Genomic DNA, 22,049 nt, shown 5'->3' on the forward strand with positions numbered 1-22,049 from the left:
CACATGGAAATGACCTTAATGCCCCAGCGGTTGTTAACTGCCGCTGGAAAACACGCCGGCTGTTAACTGCCGCTGGTACCCAGCGGTTGTTAACTACCGCCGAAGCTGAAGGTAGCGGTTGTTAACTGCCGCTACGTGCTTGCCCATTTTCCAGAAGCTCATTTCCATTTTCCTGAAGGTTTCCTAACCAATTTTCATTTTCATATTCATTTTCATCTAAAAATTTTATCAAATAACCAATTGAAAATTCTTCTAAAATTTTCATCTAATAATACCTAAGCATATTCATCCAATATTTAACAGGAACATGGTAAAATTAAAACGCAAGAAATAATATAAAACGAATGAACGTACGTATATGTCATATAAATAGGAAAATGTATCGAACATGTCATAATAACACATCATGATCATCATAGTCAAAAAAATACAAAAAAAATCCTAATACTAATCAGCCCTGCCTACCCTGCGCCGCCTGGAAATCTGATAAGTAAGGACGGGCTCAGTAGCACTAACTATCCGCAGGACCTCCTGGACAACCTCCTCTTTGGTCATCTCGCCATGCCTGGCCGCAATATCTCGGGCTATGTGAGCCACATCCCGGACGATGGTCAGTGTGTCAGGCATCTCCCTGGCATGCTCCTCCTCAATCAGCTGCTCCACGTTCGCCGGTCTGGGAGGGGATCCCTCATCAGGTGGGAGAATGCGAGGGTGAGAGACTGTGGCAAACCAAGCCATGTAGCCAGGAACATGATGCCATGGTGTCTGACACCCATCTACCTAACCACCTACTAACCATGCAGTAGCGTCCATCAACACGGTAGTCAGCATCTGTGTAGGCACCGGAGGGACAGCTGAAGGTTGTCTTGGAATGTCCTGCACAAAGGAGAACTGCCTCTTCACCCGCTCAGGCAAATGACAGTACACCCTCTCCTTCCCGCACATGAGCCATCCAGAGTAAGTGCATAACATGCTAAATGGGCGCACGTCTCTGCGATCACCATAGGTAGAAAACCTGACGTCATCCACCTCCAAGCGATCCAGGACTACGCGGTAATGGTGCACATCCGTATGCCCTTTGGTAGTGAGCCATCTCCCAGCACATGGTGTCCGCGGGTCCCAATCCTGGTTACGCTTCCTTGGGTAAGGACCTGACAAATGCTCCAAAATCCATCCCTGCAACAAAATAAATAATACACAAAAATAATTATTCGAGTTAAATATTCAATAAAGTAGTTAATACACAAAATAATAGTCTAACATTATAAAATAAATTCATAAAGAAATTAAGATAAATATTACCATCAAAAGAGTCGCAGAGCCAACCATCGTTCTGTTATTCAAGATAACAGAATCATCCAGATAATCATAGAGGTAGGCTAAGGTCATCCCTCCCCACGACCACTTCCCAATCGCCCCCAAGTCCGCCATGCAATCCAGATATATTAAGTCGATGTGTCTGTTCGTTTTGTTAGTGAACAGCGCACAACCGACGAGATATAAAAGGAAACTCCTCACACAGCACGCCCTCCTCCTGGCTCTCTCCTACATCTCCTCCCTCGACTGTGGACGCTCAAGCCGTCTAGCCTCAGTCAGATGCTCCTCATAAACCCGCTTCAGTGCGGGATAACTGATATGACCAGGAGATTCCTCCCTAACCTGATCTCTGGCATCAGCATCTGACATGCCCAAAAGCCTGGTCATCATATCAATCGATCGGTCCCGATCCATCGACTCATCGTGCTCCAACATGCGGCCATAAATAGGAACGTGCAGGAGATTATGCACATCATCCAGAGTGATCGTCATCTCCCCCACAGGTAGATGAAAACTACTCGTCTCCGTGTGCCACCTCTCGCACAGAGCACGTATCATCGCATGGGTCACAGTCGCATACCCAACGTGTATCAAACCATGGAGGCCAGACCCCTCCACAGGGTCCCAAAACCATCTCAAAGCCTCCTCCAGCTTATCGAGCTCCTTCAACCTCTTCCCTGCGTTTATGCACTTATAACCCGCTTGATCATGCCACATCTGAAATTCAAGTTAAATAAGACATTGTCACTATTTTAAATGATTCAAATCACTTACGCTATGTTATATTAATTAATTAAATCACTTACGCTACCTAATATAATTAATTAAACAACTTACGCTACGTTATATTAATTAATTAAATCACTTACGCTACGTTATATTAATTAATTAAACAACTTACGCTACCTAATTTTAATTAATTAAATCACTTACGCTACGTTATATTAATTAATTAAACAACTTACGCTACCTAATTTTAATTAATTAAATCACTTACGCTACCTAATATAATTAATTAAACAACTTACGCTACGTTATATTAATTAATTAAACAACTTACGCTACCTAATTTTAATTAATTAAATCACTTACGCTACGTTATATTAATTAATTAAACAACTTACGCTACCTAATTGTAATTAATTAAATCACTTACGCTACGTTATATTAATTAATTAAACAACTTACGCTACCTAATTTTAATTAATTAAATCACTTACGCTACCTAATATAATTAATTAAACAACTTACGCTACGTTATATTAATTAATTAAACAACTTACACTACCTAATTTTAATTAATTAAATCACTTACGCTACGTTATATTAATTAATTAAACAACTTACGCTACGTTATATTAATTAATTAAATCACTTACACTACCTAATATAATTAATTAAACAACTTACGCTACGTTATATTAATTAATTAAATCACTTACGCTACCTAATATAATTTATTAAAACATTTAAAGAATTTTAAACAATTTAAACACTTACATTATTGTGGTTCACCCAAAGAGGGTTCACCACGTGCCTCGAGTAGTCGGACATCAATGCCAAGGTCTGAGGTCCTCCAGGAAAGGGAGCCTCTCCAGCAGGATAGGGCGGTATCTGCCGAACACGACCACCTCATCGTGGCCGAGGCTGACGCTCAGGCTCACCCTCGGGAATAACATTCCGTGCCTCCATATAATCTGCCACTACATCCTCTGGCACCCCCTCATCATCTCCCACCTCCTCATCCTGTGCATCGGCCTCCGGCTGATAAAACATCTGATCCTCCTCCATCCGATCATATCCACTAAAACCCTCCTCATACACACCCTGGTCATGCGCCGGTGTCGGATCAACCACCTGGGAGGAGTAATCCACATGTGCCTGTGAATCCGACCCCTCTCCTCCACCTATACTCAAGTCCCTATGTCTCCGAGGCTTTGGAACATATGGACGTTCAGCCTCAAGCTCCTTCCGAGCGCTATTTGTCATGGCAACTTTCCCTTTGCGGACCCTACCCTCTATAATACGATGCTCACGTGCATCCTCCTCCCCAGCCATATCTGTAAAAAAAATACGTGGACAATGAAACTTAGAATCATTCAACAACTTAGAATCAAACTTGGTTATTACATCATTATGACCAAACTAATCAAACTAGACAAAATAAGCAAAAATGTATTTAAAACTTTTAAGGCATTGAACATAGCAAGTAACATCTAACATATCAAATTTTAAAAAACATAAATAAGTTGCCAAAAAATCCAACACCTTAAGTGCATTTTAACATAACATATTCAAAATTCAACATAACATATAACATATTCAAAATCCAACATAACATAACACAACAAATTTCACATATTCACATATTCAAAATCCAACATAACATATATACATTATTAAATTTAACATATTTGGAAAAAAAATCACAAAAAAAGCAAGATTATTTCACTTAGGCATTTCATCAAACACCTTAAGTGCATTTTAAAATACTAGCACAATTAGTGTTATTTCAACATCAAATTCAACTACATTGAACATAAACCTACTCTAAACAACAATGCCAGCATAACCAAGCCTAAACAACATCTAATTCTATCATAATTTCCAATTTTCATACCTAACCTAAACCTAACCTAAACCCTAAACATTTTGCTAAAATTATGAAAACTAACAACCTAAACAGCCTACATTACATGTAAATAGGAAGAAAGTTACTTACGTGTGTAATTACTTGAAGAAATTTGCTTCAAATCCGTGCAATTGAATGTGGGGTGAAGTTGGGTTTGTCTTGGTTTGAACTTGGTTGGAAGTCTGTGTTGTAACTTACTGGAAGTTTGCTGCGTGCTTAAGATGCAGAACTCAGCGGTTGTTAACAACCGCTGGCACTCAGCGGTAGTTAACAACCGGCGTGTTTACCAGCGGTTGTTAACTACCGCCAGGGGTATTAAGGTCATTTCCATGTGTCAATTGGAAGTATTCGTTGTCAAAAAAGCAACCTTCCAAACCTTATTAGATCACTTTAATTGGGCCTAACTTAAATGAAAGTCCACAAAACATAATTATTCACAGAGTATTACTTTTCCCACCCTATGGCTTTCCTCGCGCGCCCTATTTTTTTCCAATTTTACCCCTAGTCCAGATTTCGTATTCTGGAACGTATTGTTAGTATTCTTCAGATGTTTCCGGATTTTAAAATCCGAACTAGTATTTTAGCAGAACGTTTGCAATTTTAAGCTCTACAATTCGTAAAATAAAATGCGAATAAAATAAAAAACATAAATAAAAAGACACAAACATAAAAACAACTCATTTTATTAATATATGAACAATACATTACAATAATTTTCAAGCTTTTTAAGCTTATTACATAACATCCTAAATCTATTTCTAATCTCCTAAGAGCCTAATTCTAATCTCCTAAGTGCCAAACCACTGGTATGTGATGGGACATACCAGTAGTTTGCCTATTGGAGGAAAACCGGAGGAGGAGGGAAGAGGAGGGCGGGAAGAAGAATCCAATGCCCCCGAGGGAGGTGGGGGTTGCTCAGACTTACGCCCCGACAGGCGAAGCTAATAACCACACTGACCCACATGACCCTCAGATGAACCGCCCTTCGTTGCAGCGCGGTTCCATCCTCATTGACCGTTCATACAAACCCTGAAAGTTTTCAACGAGGCCCTTATCTATGAAAGGCCAACGATGGAAAACCATGGTTGTAGAAGGAAGAAGAGGAGGAGAGGGATGGTGTGAGAAATGGTGGGGTTTGGAAGTGTATTTATAGGGAGGGGTGGGTGAAAAATGGTTGGGAAACCATTAATGCAGTCAAAAAACGTGGTAAAACACGTTTTTTTGACTTGACCACCGACAAATGCGTGTGGTACAGACCACCGGCCATGGCACTGAGGCGTTCCGGAAAATACAATCCGGAATGCACCTTTGAATTCCAGAATATATTTTCCGGATTAGTGCGATTATGGTGCTCTTATGGTGAACGAGGGGAACGTTTGCACTTCTTTGTAGGGCTAAGGACATTCCGGAATGTATAATCCGGAATGCTTCAGCATTGGCTTCTTTTGAAAAATTGCTTGGCTTCTTTTGAAAAAGTGCCATCAATTAGTGGTTGGACGGTTACAACTACTAACACGTTTTCATTGACTGTATTAATGACCTAGGACTTGTTTAAGGCTATAAATAGGCTTCCATTTTCAACAAATACATTCATTCTTCACCTCACCTCTTTCCTTCCATTTTCTTCAAATTTTTTAAGTATTGTAGGAGTGTCGGTGGTGTCATGGTCATTGTTGACCGTTCCTATGAACCCTGCAATAGCATTTCAGCTTGTGTGGGGTTCATATAACGGTCAACAGAGACCCTTGACATCAAAGAAAGACACAAAATATTCATTTCGTCTTTGTTCGGATTATAATTTCCGGAACTCTCTTCACCTCTTTTCTGCCATTCTCTTCAAAATTTTTAAGTTTTGTAGGAGTGTTTGTGGTGTCATGGTCATTGTTGACCGTTCCTATGAACCCTGCAATAGCATTTCAGCTTGTGTGGGGTTCATATAACGGTCAACAGAGACCCTTGACATCAAAGAAAGACACAAAATATTCATATCGTCTTTGTTCGGATTTTATAATCCGGAAACACTAACAATATGGTCCGGAAAACATAATCCGGACCAGGGGTATTTTTGGAATTTTTACAGGGTGCGCGAAAAGGCCATAAGGTGGGAAAAGTAACACTCTTATTCACATATAAGGCCAATGTTGGAGATGGAGGGTAGCTTGGTAGGATACCTTTTCTTTTTGCAGCGAGTTGTTTGAAGGAGCATTTGACTCATATGTGATCCATTTAAGTGATAGTGGGGGAAGAGGGTTTTTTGGTTTAAATAGAGTGGAAGACTAATATTGTTCTTATTCCTAATTATTAAGAATACTTTAAGATAAGTTTTGTTAGAAGACAAGCAAATTATGTTGCCCATGACATAGCTAGGGAGTCAAAATTGTATGCTCGTCACCATGTTTTTGATTCGATTCCATCTTGTATTAACTCTATTTTATTGAATGAAATAATATGAGTTATTGAATGTCAAAAAGAATACATAGTTTGACCTCAACCTTCTTCCGCTTTTGTTTTTTGTAATGGTTCTTGAGATTCTCATTGATAGCGGCAGGAGCTTGTCCATTTTACACATCTAAATGACTTCAATCCTAGACAACTGTAGACTTTACGGTCTTTTGGTCAACAAACATGGTGGAGTCTACGGTAGGAGAGGGCAATAGGTCCCCTACCGTAGGAGATCATATCAAAGCCTTTTTTTTTTTTTTTTTTAATTTTGGTACAATTTTTTTTTTTTTACAACTAAATTGACATGTGTTTGTAGGTGGTTGGCACAATAGATACTAGTGTTGCATTTTTTTTAGAAATGATACATCATCCTCTCACTATTATAAGCAAAAATCTACATAAAAATTTACATTTTAAATTCATTTATTAAATGATGTACGAGGTTTATAATACAGACTACATACATCATTTAATTAGAGGTGTCAATAGAGCCCCAAATTTCAAAGTCCACTTAAAAAAGCCCCCACCAAGCCCACTAAATTAAAGCCCCCTAATTGAAAAGAATTATTTGGGGCCAAGCCCACTATAAAATCTATTTATTTGTGGGCCTAATAAAACCCCATATTATAATTTTTTTTCTTAACAGTTTATTTATGCAAAATAGCTTATTCGAAATAGTTTATTTATGCAAAACAACTTATTAGAATGACTTTTTAAAAACCGCTTATTCAAAACAACTTATTTATGCCAAACAGCTTATTTCGATCTCATTTTAAAAAACAACTTATTCAAAACAGCTTATTTATGCAAAACAGCTTATTCGAAACAACTTATTTATACAAAACAACTTATTTGTGCAAAACAGCTTATTCAAAACAACTTATTTATACAAACAGCTTATTCCGATTTCATTTTAAAAAACAACTTATTCAAAACAGCTTATTTATGCAAATCAGCTTATTCGAAACAACTTATTTTTACAAAACAGCTTATTTGTGCAAAACAACTTATTCAAAACAACTTATTTATACAAAACAGCTTATTTCGATTTTATTTTAAAAAACAACTTATTGAAAACAACTTATTTATGCAAAACAACATATTTATGCAAAACAACTTATTCAAAACAGCTTATTTATACAAAACAGCTTATTCCGATTTCATTTTAAAAAACAACTTATTCAAAACAGCTTATTTATGCAAAACAGCTTATTCGAAACAACTTATTTATACAAAACAGCTTATTTGTGCAAAACAGCTTATTCAAAACAACTTATATATACAAAACAGCTTATTTCGATTTCATTTTAAAAAACAACTTATTTATGCAAAACAACATATTTATGCAAAACAACTTATTCAAAACAGCTTATTTATGCAAAACAACATATTTATGCAAAACAACTTATTCAAAACAACTTATTTATGCAAAACAGCTTATTCGAAACAACTTATTTATACAAAATAGCTTATTTGTGCAAATCAGCTTATTCAAAACAACTTATTTATACAAAACAGCTTATTTGTGCAAAACAACTTAGTCAAAACAGCTTATTTATACAAACCAACTTATTCCGATTTCATTTTAAAAAACAACTTATTCAAAACAACTTATTTATGCAAAACAGCTTATTCAAAACAGCTTATTTATACAAAACAGCTTATTCATTCGAAACAACTTATTTATTCAAAACAACTTATTTATTCAAAACAGCTTATTTGTGCAAAACAACTTATTCAAAACAGCTTATTTATACAAAACAGCTTATTCCGATTTCATTTTAAAAAACAACTTATTCAAAACAGCTTATTTATGCAAAACAGCTTATTCGAAACAACTTATTTATACAAAACAGCTTATTTGTGCAAAACAGCTTATTCAAAACAACTTATATATACAAAACAGCTTATTTCGATTTCATTTTAAAAAACAACTTATTTATGCAAAACAACATATTTATGCAAAACAACTTATTCAAAACAGCTTATTTATGCAAAACAACATATTTATGCAAAACAACTTATTCAAAACAACTTATTTATGCAAAACAGCTTATTCGAAACAACTTATTTATACAAAATAGCTTATTTGTGCAAATCAGCTTATTCAAAACAACTTATTTATACAAAACAGCTTATTTGTGCAAAACAACTTATTCAAAACAGCTTATTTATACAAACCATCTTATTCCGATTTCATTTTAAAAAACAACTTATTCAAAACAACTTATTTATGCAAAACAGCTTATTCGAAACAACTTATTTATACAAAACAGCTTATTCAAAACAGCTTATTTATACAAAACAGCTTATTCATTCGAAACAACTTATTTATTCAAAACAACTTATTTATTCAAAACAGCTTATTTGTGCAAAACAACTTATTCAAAACAGCTTATTTATACAAAACAGCTTATTCCGATTTCATTTTAAAAAACAACTTATTCAAAACAACTTATTTATGCAAAACAGCTTATTCAAAACAACTTATTTATACAAAACAGCTTATTCCGATTTCATTTTAAAAAACAACTTATTCAAAACAACTTATTTATGCAAAACAACATATTTACGCAAAACAACTTATTCAAAACGGCTTATTTATGCAAAACAGCTTATTCGAAACAACTTATTTATACAAAACAGCTTATTTGTGCAAATCAGCTTATTCAAAACAACTTATTTATACAAAACAGCTTATTTGTGCAAAACAACTTATTCAAAACAGCTTATTTATACAAAACAGCTTATTCCGATTTCATTTTAAACAAACAACTTATTCAAAACAACTTATTTATGCAAAACAGCTTATTCGAAACAACTTATTTATCCAAAACAGCTTATTTATGCAAAACAACTTATTCAAAACAACTTATTTATACAAAACAGCTTATTCCGATTTCATTTTAAAAAATAACTTATTCAAAACAACTTATTTACGCAAAACAGCTTATTCGAAACAACTTATTTATACAAAACAGCTTATTTGTGCAAAACAGCTTATTCAAAACAACTTATATATACAAAACAACTTATTCCGATTTCATTTTAAAAAACAACTTATTAAAAACAACTTATTTATGCAAAACAACATATTTATGCAAAACAACTTATTCAAAACAGCTTATTAATGCATAAATAAGTTGTCTTGAATAAGTTGTTTTGCACAAATAAGCTGTTTTGTATAAATAAGTTGTTTCGAATAAGCTGTTTTGCATAAATAAGTTGTTTTGAATAAGTTGTTTTTTAAAATGAAATCGGAATAAGCTGTTTTGTATAAATAAGTTGTTTTGAATAAGTTGTTTTGCATAAATAAGCTGTTTTGGATAAATAAGTTGTTTCGAATAAGCTGTTTTGCATAAATAAGTTGTTTTGAATAAGTTGTTTTTTAAAATGAAATCGGAATAAGCTGTTTTGTATAAATAAGCTGTTTTGAATAAGTTGTTTTTTAAAATGAAATCGGAATAAGTTGGTTTGTATAAATAAGCTGTTTTGAATAAGTTGTTTTGCACAAATAAGCTGTTTTGTATAAATAAGTTGTTTTGAATAAGCTGATTTGCACAAATAAGCTATTTTGTATAAATAAGTTGTTTCGAATAAGCTGTTTTGCATAAATAAGTTGTTTTGCATAAATATGTTGTTTTGCATAAATAAGCTGTTTTGAATAAGTTGTTTTGCATAAATATGTTGTTTTGCATAAATAAGTTGTTTTTTAAAATGAAATCGAAATAAGCTGTTTTGTATATATAAGTTGTTTTGAATAAGCTGTTTTGCACAAATAAGCTGTTTTGTATAAATAAGTTGTTTCGAATAAGCTGTTTTGCATAAATAAGCTGTTTTGAATAAGTTGTTTTTTTAAAATGAAATCGGAATAAGCTGTTTTGTATAAATAAGTTGTTTTGAATAAGTTGTTTTGCACAAATAAGCTGTTTTGAATAAATAAGTTGTTTTGAATAAATAAGTTGTTTCGAATGAATAAGCTGTTTTGTATAAATAAGCTGTTTTGAATAAGCTGTTTTGTATAAATAAGTTGTTTCGAATAAGCTGTTTTGCATAAATAAGTTGTTTTGAATAAGTTGTTTTTTAAAATGAAATCGGAATAAGTTGGTTTGTATAAATAAGCTGTTTTGAATAAGTTGTTTTGCACAAATAAGCTGTTTTGTATAAATAAGTTGTTTTGAATAAGCTGATTTGCACAAATAAGCTATTTTGTATAAATAAGTTGTTTCGAATAAGCTGTTTTGCATAAATACGTTGTTTTGAATAAGTTGTTTTGCATAAATATGTTGTTTTGCATAAATAAGCTGTTTTGAATAAGTTGTTTTGCATAAATATGTTGTTTTGCATAAATAAGTTGTTTTTTAAAATGAAATCGAAATAAGCTGTTTTGTATATATAAGTTGTTTTGAATAAGCTGTTTTGCACAAATAAGCTGTTTTGTATAAATAAGTTGTTTCGAATAAGCTGTTTTGCATAAATAAGCTGTTTTGAATAAGTTGTTTTTTAAAATGAAATCGGAATAAGCTGTTTTGTATAAATAAGCTGTTTTGAATAAGTTGTTTTGCATAAATATGTTGTTTTGCATAAATAAGTTGTTTTCAATAAGATGTTTTTTAAAATAAAATCGAAATAAGCTGTTTTGTATAAATAAGTTGTTTTGAATAAGCTCTTTTGCACAAATAAGCTGTTTTGTAAAAATAAGTTGTTTCGAATAAGATGATTTGCATAAATAAGCTGTTTTGAATAAGTTGTTTTTTAAAATGAAATCGGAATAAGCTGTTTGTATAAATAAGTTGTTTTGAATAAGCTGTTTTGCACAAATAAGTTGTTTTGTATAAATAAGTTGTTTCGAATAAGCTGTTTTGCATAAATAAGCTGTTTTGAATAAGTTGTTTTTTAAAATGAGATCGAAATAAGCTGTTTGGCATAAATAAGTTGTTTTGAATAAGCGGTTTTTAAAAAGTCATTCTAATAAGTTGTTTTGCATAAATAAACTATTTCGAATAAGATATTTTGCATAAATAAACTGTTAAGAAAAAAAATTATAATATGGGGTTTTATTAGGCCCACAAATAAATAGATTTTATAGTGGGCTTGGCCCCAAATAATTCTTTTCAATTAGGGGGCTTTAATTTAGTGGGCTTGGTGGGGGCTTTTTTAAGTGGACTTTGAAATTTGGGGCTCTATTGACACCTCTAATTAAATGATGTATGTAGTCTGTATTATAAACCTCGTACATCATTTAATAAATAAATTTAAAATGTAAATTTTTATGTAGATTTTTGCTTATAATAGTGAGTGGATGATGAATCATTTCTAAAAAAAATGCAACACTAGTATCTATTGTGCCAACCACCTAGAAACACATGTCAATTTAGTTGTAAAAAAAAAAAAAATTGTACCAAAAAAAAAAAAAAGGCTTTGATATGATCTCCTACGGTAGGGGACCTATTGCCCTCTCCTACCGTAGACTCCGCCAACAAACATTAAACCAAACTACCATGTGAAGTTTCTTAGGTGATTGTTCATCCACCTCTCTGTAATGTGGGATCAAACTTTCATGTGAACTTTCTTATGGTCATTTGGTCATACCCAAAAAACCTCCTAAATTTCTTATCAATTTTTGTCAGGCTTATCTTATTTCTTTTTTAAATGCTAACCAATGTCCCAGACACTAGTTAAGGAAAACCAATATAGAAAGATTGAATTGAGAATTGTGGAAAATCGAAGTATTTAACTCTATAAAAGTGAAAAACTTGTTTTCAATAAAACTTGTATATTTTTAATTTTGTTAATTAGTGTCTTGAGAGCACTAGTTGTCATAACCCTTTTATTTGTTAGATAGATATGTCACACATATTTTCTCATCTTTCTTCGTTAGTAGATGAAATGACAAATAACCATTGAAACATATACACACCAATAGAGTTTTACAAAAAAAAATATACACACCAATAGAGAAATCAAGGCTTAAATTCTGATCACGCTTAAGGTTTTGATTTTTGCGTGGCGGCTCTTTCGGAATAGGTTGTCTACTAAGGCTAATTTATTTCGAAGGGGGATTATTCATCATGGGGAACAAATGTGTGTTGGTGGGTGTGGAATGCAGGAGACTGATCATTTATTCTTAAATTGTGGTACCCTTGGCCAAATTTGGCAGCTGGTTCAGAATTGGATGTGTTTATACAGCTCTTCTGTCAAACATAGCGGCTCATTTCCTTCAGTTTGGTTCGGCTTCAGGACATGCAAAAGTGCAGTGCTCTTTCATGTTTTTGATATAGTTTGCGAGCTCTTGGGTTATCAGGAAAGAAATAACAGAATTTTCATGGGCAAAGAGAACACACCTCTTAAGCTTTTGGAAAACATAAAACTTCTTTCTTTTTGGTGGCATAAGGCAAAGTTTGCTGCTTTCCCTTATCAATTTTATGATTGGTGCCAAAACCCTTTGTTATGCTTGGGTGATGCTTAATTGTTGTTATTACTACAGTTTGAACTTTCGTCATAAACTTTTGTCTATTCACTCTAGCACACCTTGTGCTGGAGGAATAGCTTGTTGATGTTAATATATCTCATTTTGATTTCTTCAAAAAAATTATGATCACGATTTCTATTTATAATTTTAATATTTTTATCTATTGAGTTAGAACTCGTAGACATATTATGTCACCTTCTTTTCCTTCATGTAATAAAAAACAGTGCAATAAAAAAAAAGATCTGATATAATTTTTTTTTTTTGAGGGATGATATAAATTTATACTCCAACAAAAAAAAAAACTTATATAGTTCCCCAATTCAAGCCTCACATTGGTTTAGGAGAAGAAAAAACCCATAAAGCTACACACATAACACAACACTTTCTTCTTCCGAATTCCCCTAATTGTGTGTGCCCTAGATTTTCTCTACCCACCGCTTTCCTCAAAATCCATTTGATTAGGGTTTTTTCACCATGGATTCTGATGATATGCATGATGCCAACGATGTTGAATCCCTCGATGACGATTTCTACAGTGGTGAAACCGAAGATGCTCCCATGGATGACTACAGCGACGACTACGATGATGATAATAATAATAATAATGATAATAATGATGCTGATGATGATTACTTTGATGATGGTGCTGATGATTCTGCTCAGTCTCGGAGTACTGAGGTTGTTATACCCTTTTCACCTTTTTTTGTTTTTCTATTTGATTAACTGTTTAGCTGGTAATGTTGCTTGTAAAGTTTGAATTTTTATTCATATTCAACTTAGAAAAACTGTATTTGAGTGAGTTTTGGTCTGAAATGAATATATTGGAGTATATACTTCACTGATCATGATTATGGTTTATTGGAATTTGTTGATATTGTATTGAGTGGGGTGGTTTACTGCATGTTTGGTATCACGATTGATTTGTCAGATTCCGACAAACCCACCTCGATACCAAACTAGCTATTAGGTGGCAAAAAGATGATTTTTTTATTCATTGAAATTGAGAAGACCTAGTGAATAATGATCATATTGTAATTCCAAGGGTTTGGTCTAGTGAATAATGACTAGCCTTGGACTTGAAATTTCTGGGTTCAAGCTTGCTAGTGTCCTTTAGAGGGAGGTAAATGTAAATCCTTTTGTTGGTACTCTTTGAGGTCTAAGGTCTTCATTGTTTTGGACTGATGTACCATCCCCTCACCGTAAATTTATTTCATCAACAAAAGTAACTAATGATCATATTGCGACTGTCTCATTTTTTGATCATTGTTTTGATTTCAGATAAATTTTGCCATATTGAAAGAATCAGATATCCGGGAACGGCAGGAAGATGATATCAGTAGTGTCGCAGCAGTTCTTTCCATACCACCAGTTGCTGCAAGCATCCTACTTCGTCATTACAATTGGTAAATCATCATCTTTTTGGGTCACATGCTATGTTATTTTATGTGGGTTTATATTTTGATGCTGCCTTGTATGTTATGTAAAGTTTTTTTATTTTGCCCTTCACTTTATAATTATGTACTAATGGAGATATGGATTGGTGATGCAGGAATGTCAGTAATGTTAATGACGCTTGGTTTGCTGACGAAGATAGAGTCCGAAGAAAAGTTGGCTTGTTGGAGAAGCCAGTTTATGAGAATCCTGATGCTAAAGAGGTAAGACATATTTGTTTGGGTTTTAAAATAGGTTAATAACGTAATTGCATTTTCTTGTCTTCTGCTGTTTGGGAGCCATTTTTATTTCGCTGAGTTAACAGCTTTCCCGTATGTGGCCAGCTTACTTGCGGCATCTGTTTTGAAGCTTATCGTCCTTCTAAGATTCACAGTGCTTCTTGCGGCCATCCATACTGTTTTTCATGCTGGGGAGGTATTAATTGTATAATATATTTTTACTCATTTATAATTAAATTATTCTTTGCTTTCATTTCTTTTTATTGTCTGTTGAATCATGTTCTTCTGTCTATCCTTTTTATATGCCAGGATATATTGGCACTTCAATTAACGATGGTCCGGGATGCTTGATGCTAAGATGTCCTGATCCCGCTTGTGGTGCTGCTGTTGATCAAGATATGATTAATCTTTTAGCATCTGCTGAAGATAAAGACAAGTATGACCGTTACCTTATTAGATCTTACATTGAAGACAATAAAAAGGTATGTTGTAGAGATTCAACGTAGACATTGATAATGATAGTAAACGAATATATACTTTTATGTAGTGTGCAATCTGTGTATAATCTATACGTTGCTCTCTTTTTGCTACGCATTCATAATAATTCTTTGCATGTTGGTGGGTTGACATTTGCCCTAATTTATCACCTGGCTACACTTGGATGAATTCCAAAATTGTGTGATGTGTGGTTCATTAGTATCACTTGTTGTTGTCCAACCATAACGATTTATTTTAGTCATTGCTATTTTGCATGGTTATAAGTTAATTTGTATCTTTGCCTCTTTTTTCTATCTCATTGCCTCTCGGTCATAACTCACCCATAACGATCTTATTTCTTCTGATCTCTTTGTTTTGTTTAGACCAAGTGGTGTCCTGCTCCTGGTTGTGAACATGCAGTTAATTTTGATGCTGGTGGTGAAAATTTTGACGTATCTTGCCTTTGTTCATATAGCTTTTGCTGGAATGTAAGTTGCATTTGGATTGGTTCGAATTGTCATGGCTTTGCGATTTAAAATATTCTTGTTCTGCGCAACTGATGTAATTTTCAATCTAAAGTGCACTGAAGAGGCTCACCGTCCAGTGGATTGTGGCACAGTGTCGAAGTGGATTTTGAAAAACAGTGCAGAATCCGAAAACATGAACTGGTACAGAATATCTTTTTACATCTTTTAATATTATTTTTATGCTTGTAGAACTTTGGGACATGTCACTGCTTGTGTGTATCTTCTGTTTCTATGACTAGTTTTAAGTGGCTCGAGCTCCGTCGTGGCTTTTTGTATGTATTCATGTATTTTTGGTCTTCTGAGTTGAGGCTGATGGAGTTAGTGGTCCGGGGGATATCAAGAAATGCAGTTTTGTTGTAGTTGGAGGGGATGTTTCACTTCGGTGAGCCATCATAGAAGACATGATATGACTAAGAATGACAGGATTAAAGAGAAAGTTAGAGTAACCAATTGGGAATGCGTGTAAAGTTTCCATACAGGAGGGTAAATCATATGGAGGGATAGTCAGATAGAGGTATAGAGAGACCAAAAAATACTCTAGGCGAAACCATTAGGCAAGAAAGACTCTAGGCCAAAGCATTAGGGAGGATTTGGAACCGAATGGCCTATCATTAGTTTATTTATCAGTATTCATGATGGCACCTTATGGTGACTATTGATCCATGTAGCCCATCACCTGATCGCACCTAATGGCAAAAACTTTGGTTTGTTGTTGTTAGATGTTTGATTAAGAAAGGATATTGCACGGCCCTAAACATGGTTAGGGAATTGAGGATATTAGTGGCAACCTGAGAAACCAATGTTAAATTTGTCTGGAACTTTCTAATTTTTGACTCTGAACATTCCCATGAGTGTTTTGCTCCCATATATTTCTTTTAAATAGTGAAAGGATCTAATGATTAAATTAAACACTCAAACAGAGAATCGTTAAGGATTGGAAGTTTATTTAGATTTTAATCGTTTAACTCGAAATGGGCAAATGATAGCCGAGGCTGTGTGGTTCCCTCACTTCATTTGAAAGAATGAAAAAATAGAAGTAAGTATAAGACACAGCGGTGTAGTTCATATTTTGACACTTCTTTTTTATAATTTTACTTTACTGGGTTTTAATGCTCTCCTTAATACTCTGTGAACTGCTTCAGGCTATTGCACCACTAGACAATGATACTGTGTCTTGTGTTCTTGTCCATTACATACACTACTACAGTGTCTCTTAGATACTCAAGACTTGAGTTGGGACCCTGAGCTAACTGTTAAATTAATGGACTTTCAGGATACTTGCTAACTCGAAGCCGTGTCCCAAGTGCAAGAGACCGATTGAAAAAAACCAAGGGTGCATGCATATGACATGCACTCCACCTTGCAAATTTGAATTTTGCTGGTATGCTTTCTTATATTTTAATTTTTTAACATTATTATTTTTTGCATGCTTCCTCTCCTCCCCTTCCCTAATATAATTTTGTTGAGGGTTAGTAGTATCGTGCAATGATGCAAATTATGGGTTTTTTTTGCCCCTGGGGATTAATGATGCTTTTTTATTTTTGCAACCTTGTCATGGCTTATGGATTGACTTATTTTCAAATAATTTGAGCTTATATTGATGTTAACTGCATTTAATCTCCTTTTATCTACACAGGCTATGCCTTGGTGCATGGTCAGACCATGGTGAAAGGACTGGCGGTTTCTACGCTTGCAATCGTTATGAAGCAGCTAAACAAGAGGGGGTGGTAAGAGACTTAGAAATACTCAACTTCTCTTGATTCAGTTTTCAGTATACTATTAGCCCACATTCCCGAGACATTTTTATAACTATATCAGATTGTGAAAGAAATATTGTTGTATGCAGTATGATGAAACTGAAAAAAGAAGAGAAATGGCAAAGAATTCATTGGAGAGGTACACACATTATTATGAGCGGTGGGCTAGCAACCAATCTGTAAGGCTTCCACTCCATACTTTTTTTCCCTTTCTGTTTAATATCTTCTGTATCAAAACTCATATTGCTCTACAGTTTCCAAATTCATAGTTATTTTTATATTTCACTAGAATTCCTATGGTGTAAGGCTATATGATTTATTTTCTTTCTCTTGCAGTCAAGGCAAAAAGCTCTTGCTGATCTACACCAGATGCAAACTGTTCATGTAAGCTACACACACATTTTCTGTGTTTGGTCATCTTACCTTCCTTGGGCCAAAATTCTATGTTCTGTGTTGCATGTGACTTTGGTAACCAAAAGAACATCTTTGGCGCTAGTCAACTTTTATTTTTTGAGTATGTTTGACAACTTTCAGGAATAATGAGATATGAAACTGCAGCTTTAAATTGTTTGTTATACAATCACATAGAATTGGATCTGGGAAGCATTTTGGTTATTTAACTAAACTGTCTAAAATAGCTGGACTAAGTCTTGGCCTTTCCATTATTGCTTACCGCTGCAAATCTGCTCTTTTCATTTTAACTTTTTTTTTTTTTGTTTCTTAGTCTTTTGATTATTTTATTGTTAGGTATTTGTTAATTTTAGATGCTTTCAGATCAAAGACTTACAGTAGATCTTAATCTGTGTTCTTATGGTGTCCTTTTTTTTTTTATTGGCAGATGGAGAAGCTTAGTGACACACAGTGCCAACCTGAGTCACAACTTAAGTTTATAACCGAGGCTTGGTTACAGGTAAATGAATATATTGGTTATACCTTTGGTCAAAGTTGTAAAAATCGTGTCATTCAGAGGATTCATATCGAATGCGTTGACTGAACTGATGCAATGTGGAGGGAAAAAAACATTTGATTTTTAATAGGACAATCTATTCTTATGCACTGCTGACAGAAACTTGGAGTATTAGATTAATAAATGAAGGTTTTCTTTCACCCACATTAAAGCAATATGAATTTCAACTTATATATTCTCTATCGTCTATTTTCATCCTTCCTTGTTTCCATCCGTGTAATTTAAACAATGATTATGTGATGATTTTGTTTTGCATGACTATGTTTAGTTGTTTTGTAATCAACTCCTGGCCTAAGATTAAACATTTTGCGTATACAATAGTACATAATTTATGTGATATGTTAAATGCTATTTTTCATTTTCTCTCTAGATTTTATCATTTGATATGATTGTTCACAATTAAAAAATTAGCTTCCGGGTTCATGACTCAAATCACTGTTTGATGAGCTTGGTAATAAATTAGACTTTGACCCTTGTTAGACTGTTGAGTAGTCATTTTTTTCATAAACCCGTCCCAAGGACACAAATGAAGCTGTTCATTGAACTATTTTCTGAAGCTGAGTGAAGTGAGAATGTCTTCGACTGTTTTATACTAGATATCTGATCTCTCACTACATTCTGTTTCACGCTGCAGATAGTTGAGTGCAGGCGGGTATTGAAGTGGACATATGCATATGGATACTATTTAGCCGAACATGAGCATGCTAAAAAGCAGTTCTTTGAGTACTTGCAAGGTTTTTTATTTTGTTTTTTGTCGATTCCAATTTAATTAGAAATGTCTTGCATTTGTGGTGATTCCCTTGCAAATAAACTACTCAATTTTTCTTATCTTCAGGTGAGGCAGAATCAGGTTTGGAGAGGCTTCATCAATGTGCCGAAAAGGAACTCCAAGTATTCCTCGGTGCTGAAGGCCCGTCTAAAGAATTCAACGATTTTCGCACCAAACTAGCTGGATTGACCAGGTAAATGTTCTTACTTACTATTACTGTTTTGTTCTGAATTAGTCTTTTTTGCTTATATACCATTTTTGGTTGGGACTGGAGTTTGACTAAATATTTGAAACCTTTTCCTCGAGTTTCCTTGAAAGAGACACTTTGTACATCCTGTTTAAATTAGATATAGTAAATCTGCTATCACGTCTTAAGTTGGAATATGGCAATGAAAAGAATGCATTTTGTACATCAAACTTATCTGAGACACTTCAGTCAGTTCAATGAAATTGATATGTTTGCTGTGTTATTTTGTTTGCTTTTCCTTCTCATGTTTTGGAGTACTTACCATATATTATCTTTGTTGGTGTGGCAATTTGGTTTCAATATGCAGTTATATACTGAATAGTATATCAATGATAATATGATATCACTAATGATGGTGCCCAAATGGTATGGTTTGATTTACTAATCCATTTGTTTTTGCAGTGTGACTAAAAACTTCTTCGAGAATTTGGTTAGGGCATTAGAGAATGGTTTATGTGATGTGGATAGTAATGGAGCCGCTACAAGCAAAGCAACGAGTTCAAAAAATGCGGCAGGGAGCAGTAAGGGAAAAAGCGGAAGAGGAAAGGGGACGAAAGCTACCGTGTCCAGCAGATTAACTGATGATAATGAGTGGTCTTGTGAGCAGTGTACCTATGCAAATGTCGGATCTGCCACTGCATGCGCGATGTGCAATCAAGAGCGGCAATGACCCACTAGAAACACACGTCTTCTGCTCAAAGGCCAACACATCAAAAGCTGAAATGGAGTCGGTAATCATATTTATGTGCTGGTTTCTTTTTGTAAGGTTATTTAATATATAAACAGGATGAAGGGGGTGAGTCACGCAAGAAATGTTATCCTCCTTGCACTCCTTTTGGGTACATTCCTAATTTGATGTATATAGTTTTTTTTTTTTTTTTTATCTCCAAATTTACATATTGGTTTTATGCAACAGGCTTCTGTAACTGAACATCTTATATGGCACATGCTGTAGATGAACACAAATGTGCTTGTTTGTGACCTGATTTCTTCAGTACATTTATCTGCAGCTTCTTTTAAGTTACCTCGAGTCATTTGTGTATAAGCTTGGGGTTCATTGCTTTTTAAGAAACTGTGACAAATAAGGAACTATTTTACAGAAATACAATTACAAATTGAGATTTGAAAACTTTGGATTGAAATATTGCTAGGTCTTATGAACGACATTGAAGGTCGTCATTAGGTGGTGGTCTTTTGGAAGGTTGATTATTACATTGAAGTTTCAAATCATTAGTGCTTATAATGCATGTTGAAGAATTGCATGGACATAATAACAGAGAAATGATTTAGTATAATTTTAACAAATAGTATAAAGTTCATTCTATAGTACAACTGGTTTTGATATGGATACGCACAAAGATACAATATATTATAATGTAAAAGTTTGTTATAATATCTAGGGTTAAATATGTTTTTGGACCCTATAAATATACCAACTTTTCGTTTTAGTCCCTCTAAAATTTTCCTTCAACTTTTAGTCCCTATAAAATTTTCAATCACTACTTTTGGTCTCTATTTTTAAGTTAATTTTTGTATTTTTTTAATGAAATTGTGCAGAAATGTGTAGAATATTGTAAAAAAAATACCCCCAAAAAATTTGAATTTTTTAACAAAACATAAATTAATTATGAATTTTTAACCGTCAAACATATAAAAATTCATATTAAATTCATGTTTGGTTAAAAAATTCTAATTTTTTTTGGGAGAGATTCTTATAATATTATGAATTTTTCTGCAAAATATTATTCAAAAATATGTATTCTATATATGAGTTTACTTTAAAAGAGGGACCAAAAGTGAAGATGAAAATTTTTTGAGGGACTAAAAGTTGAAGGAAAATTTTAGAGGGACTAAAACGAAAAGTTGGTATATTTATAGGGACTAAAAACATATTTAACCCTAATATCTATTTGTGTTGAAAGATATTTTTTACAAGACTTGGTGACAGTATGATCAAAAGGTATTTAGCATTTGTTCGAAGAAAAAAAAAAAAAGATTTAGCATAGCATATGAATTCTTGGGAGGGAGAAACGTATCAACTCACGAAATTCCACATTTATCTAGGTTAACATTTAAGTGCTTTGTCTTATGCAGAGACAAAATCGACTTGCTTAAGTATATTTTAACCATTACATCAATAAGTCATGTCATATTTTCTTTAATTTATTAATAGTGATTTATTGATCCAATAATGAAAAGAGTTGTGTTATTTGAACAACCATTGGATTGACACATTTTGGGACAACCATAATTTTACAAAGAAAAAGAGGTATTGACACAAATATCAAAGCAATGAAGTGAGAAAGTAAAAATGTAATGTGAGTATGAGAGAAAAAGTTATCACAAAAATTATCAAAAAGTGAATGTGCAAATATCATTTCTTTAATGAAAACTAATTCGTACATGATGAAAGACTTGTCTAATTTGTACATCATATAATTGACCACATTTACAGACGCTATTTAAGAGTTGTTGCTTATTTGGAGTTAGTTTGGGACAACAGTAAAGTTTAACCAAATGTGGATTTAGTTAAATTTAAACTCGGATACGAGGTGACAAGTTAACTGCGTGTGACACACGTAGATGTCGCATCAATGTAATATAACAATGTCCGTTTTGCACAAAATTCGAGTTAAATAAATGTCTGTATATAGAACATTTTGATATTAAATAATTATTTTTATAGACCAATTCAAAAGTCAAATTATTTTGATAGGGAAGTTTTCTCCACATCATTGTGAAAAATTGAAATAACCTAGTATACCAAGTTAA

General features: G+C 33.6%; 1 protein-coding gene across 2 annotated transcripts; it reads left to right on the plus strand.

The window, feature by feature from the left end:
- The first annotated feature begins 13,197 nt into the window (after nucleotides 1-13,197).
- On the plus strand, nucleotides 13,198-20,297 carry LOC146951062 (putative E3 ubiquitin-protein ligase ARI7). 2 transcript variants are annotated; one of them, XR_015027778.1, is made up of 16 exons: nucleotides 13,198-13,541; nucleotides 14,142-14,266; nucleotides 14,413-14,518; nucleotides 14,639-14,729; nucleotides 14,843-15,015; nucleotides 15,394-15,498; nucleotides 15,590-15,678; nucleotides 16,811-16,918; nucleotides 17,174-17,264; nucleotides 17,384-17,473; nucleotides 17,631-17,678; nucleotides 18,133-18,204; nucleotides 18,896-18,995; nucleotides 19,097-19,223; nucleotides 19,680-20,116; nucleotides 20,194-20,297. XR_015027778.1 is itself a non-coding variant. In XM_085747020.1 (15 exons), the coding sequence occupies exons 1-15, from the start codon at nucleotides 13,338-13,340 to the stop codon at nucleotides 19,945-19,947; spliced, it is 1,797 nt and encodes a 598-aa protein (XP_085603146.1). In that variant the 5' UTR covers nucleotides 13,198-13,337; the 3' UTR covers nucleotides 19,948-20,297. The 2 variants fall into 2 exon arrangements, 1 of the variants encoding a protein (XP_085603146.1); XM_085747020.1 differs by having other exon boundaries at nucleotides 19,680-20,297.
- Nucleotides 20,298-22,049: the final 1,752 nt, after the last annotated feature.

This window comes from Medicago sativa, chromosome 2 (assembly GCF_051527215.1).
Source record: "Medicago sativa cultivar Bolivia chromosome 2, Bolivia_mono, whole genome shotgun sequence".
In the NCBI taxonomy this organism is placed as follows: Eukaryota; Viridiplantae; Streptophyta; class Magnoliopsida; order Fabales; family Fabaceae; genus Medicago; species Medicago sativa.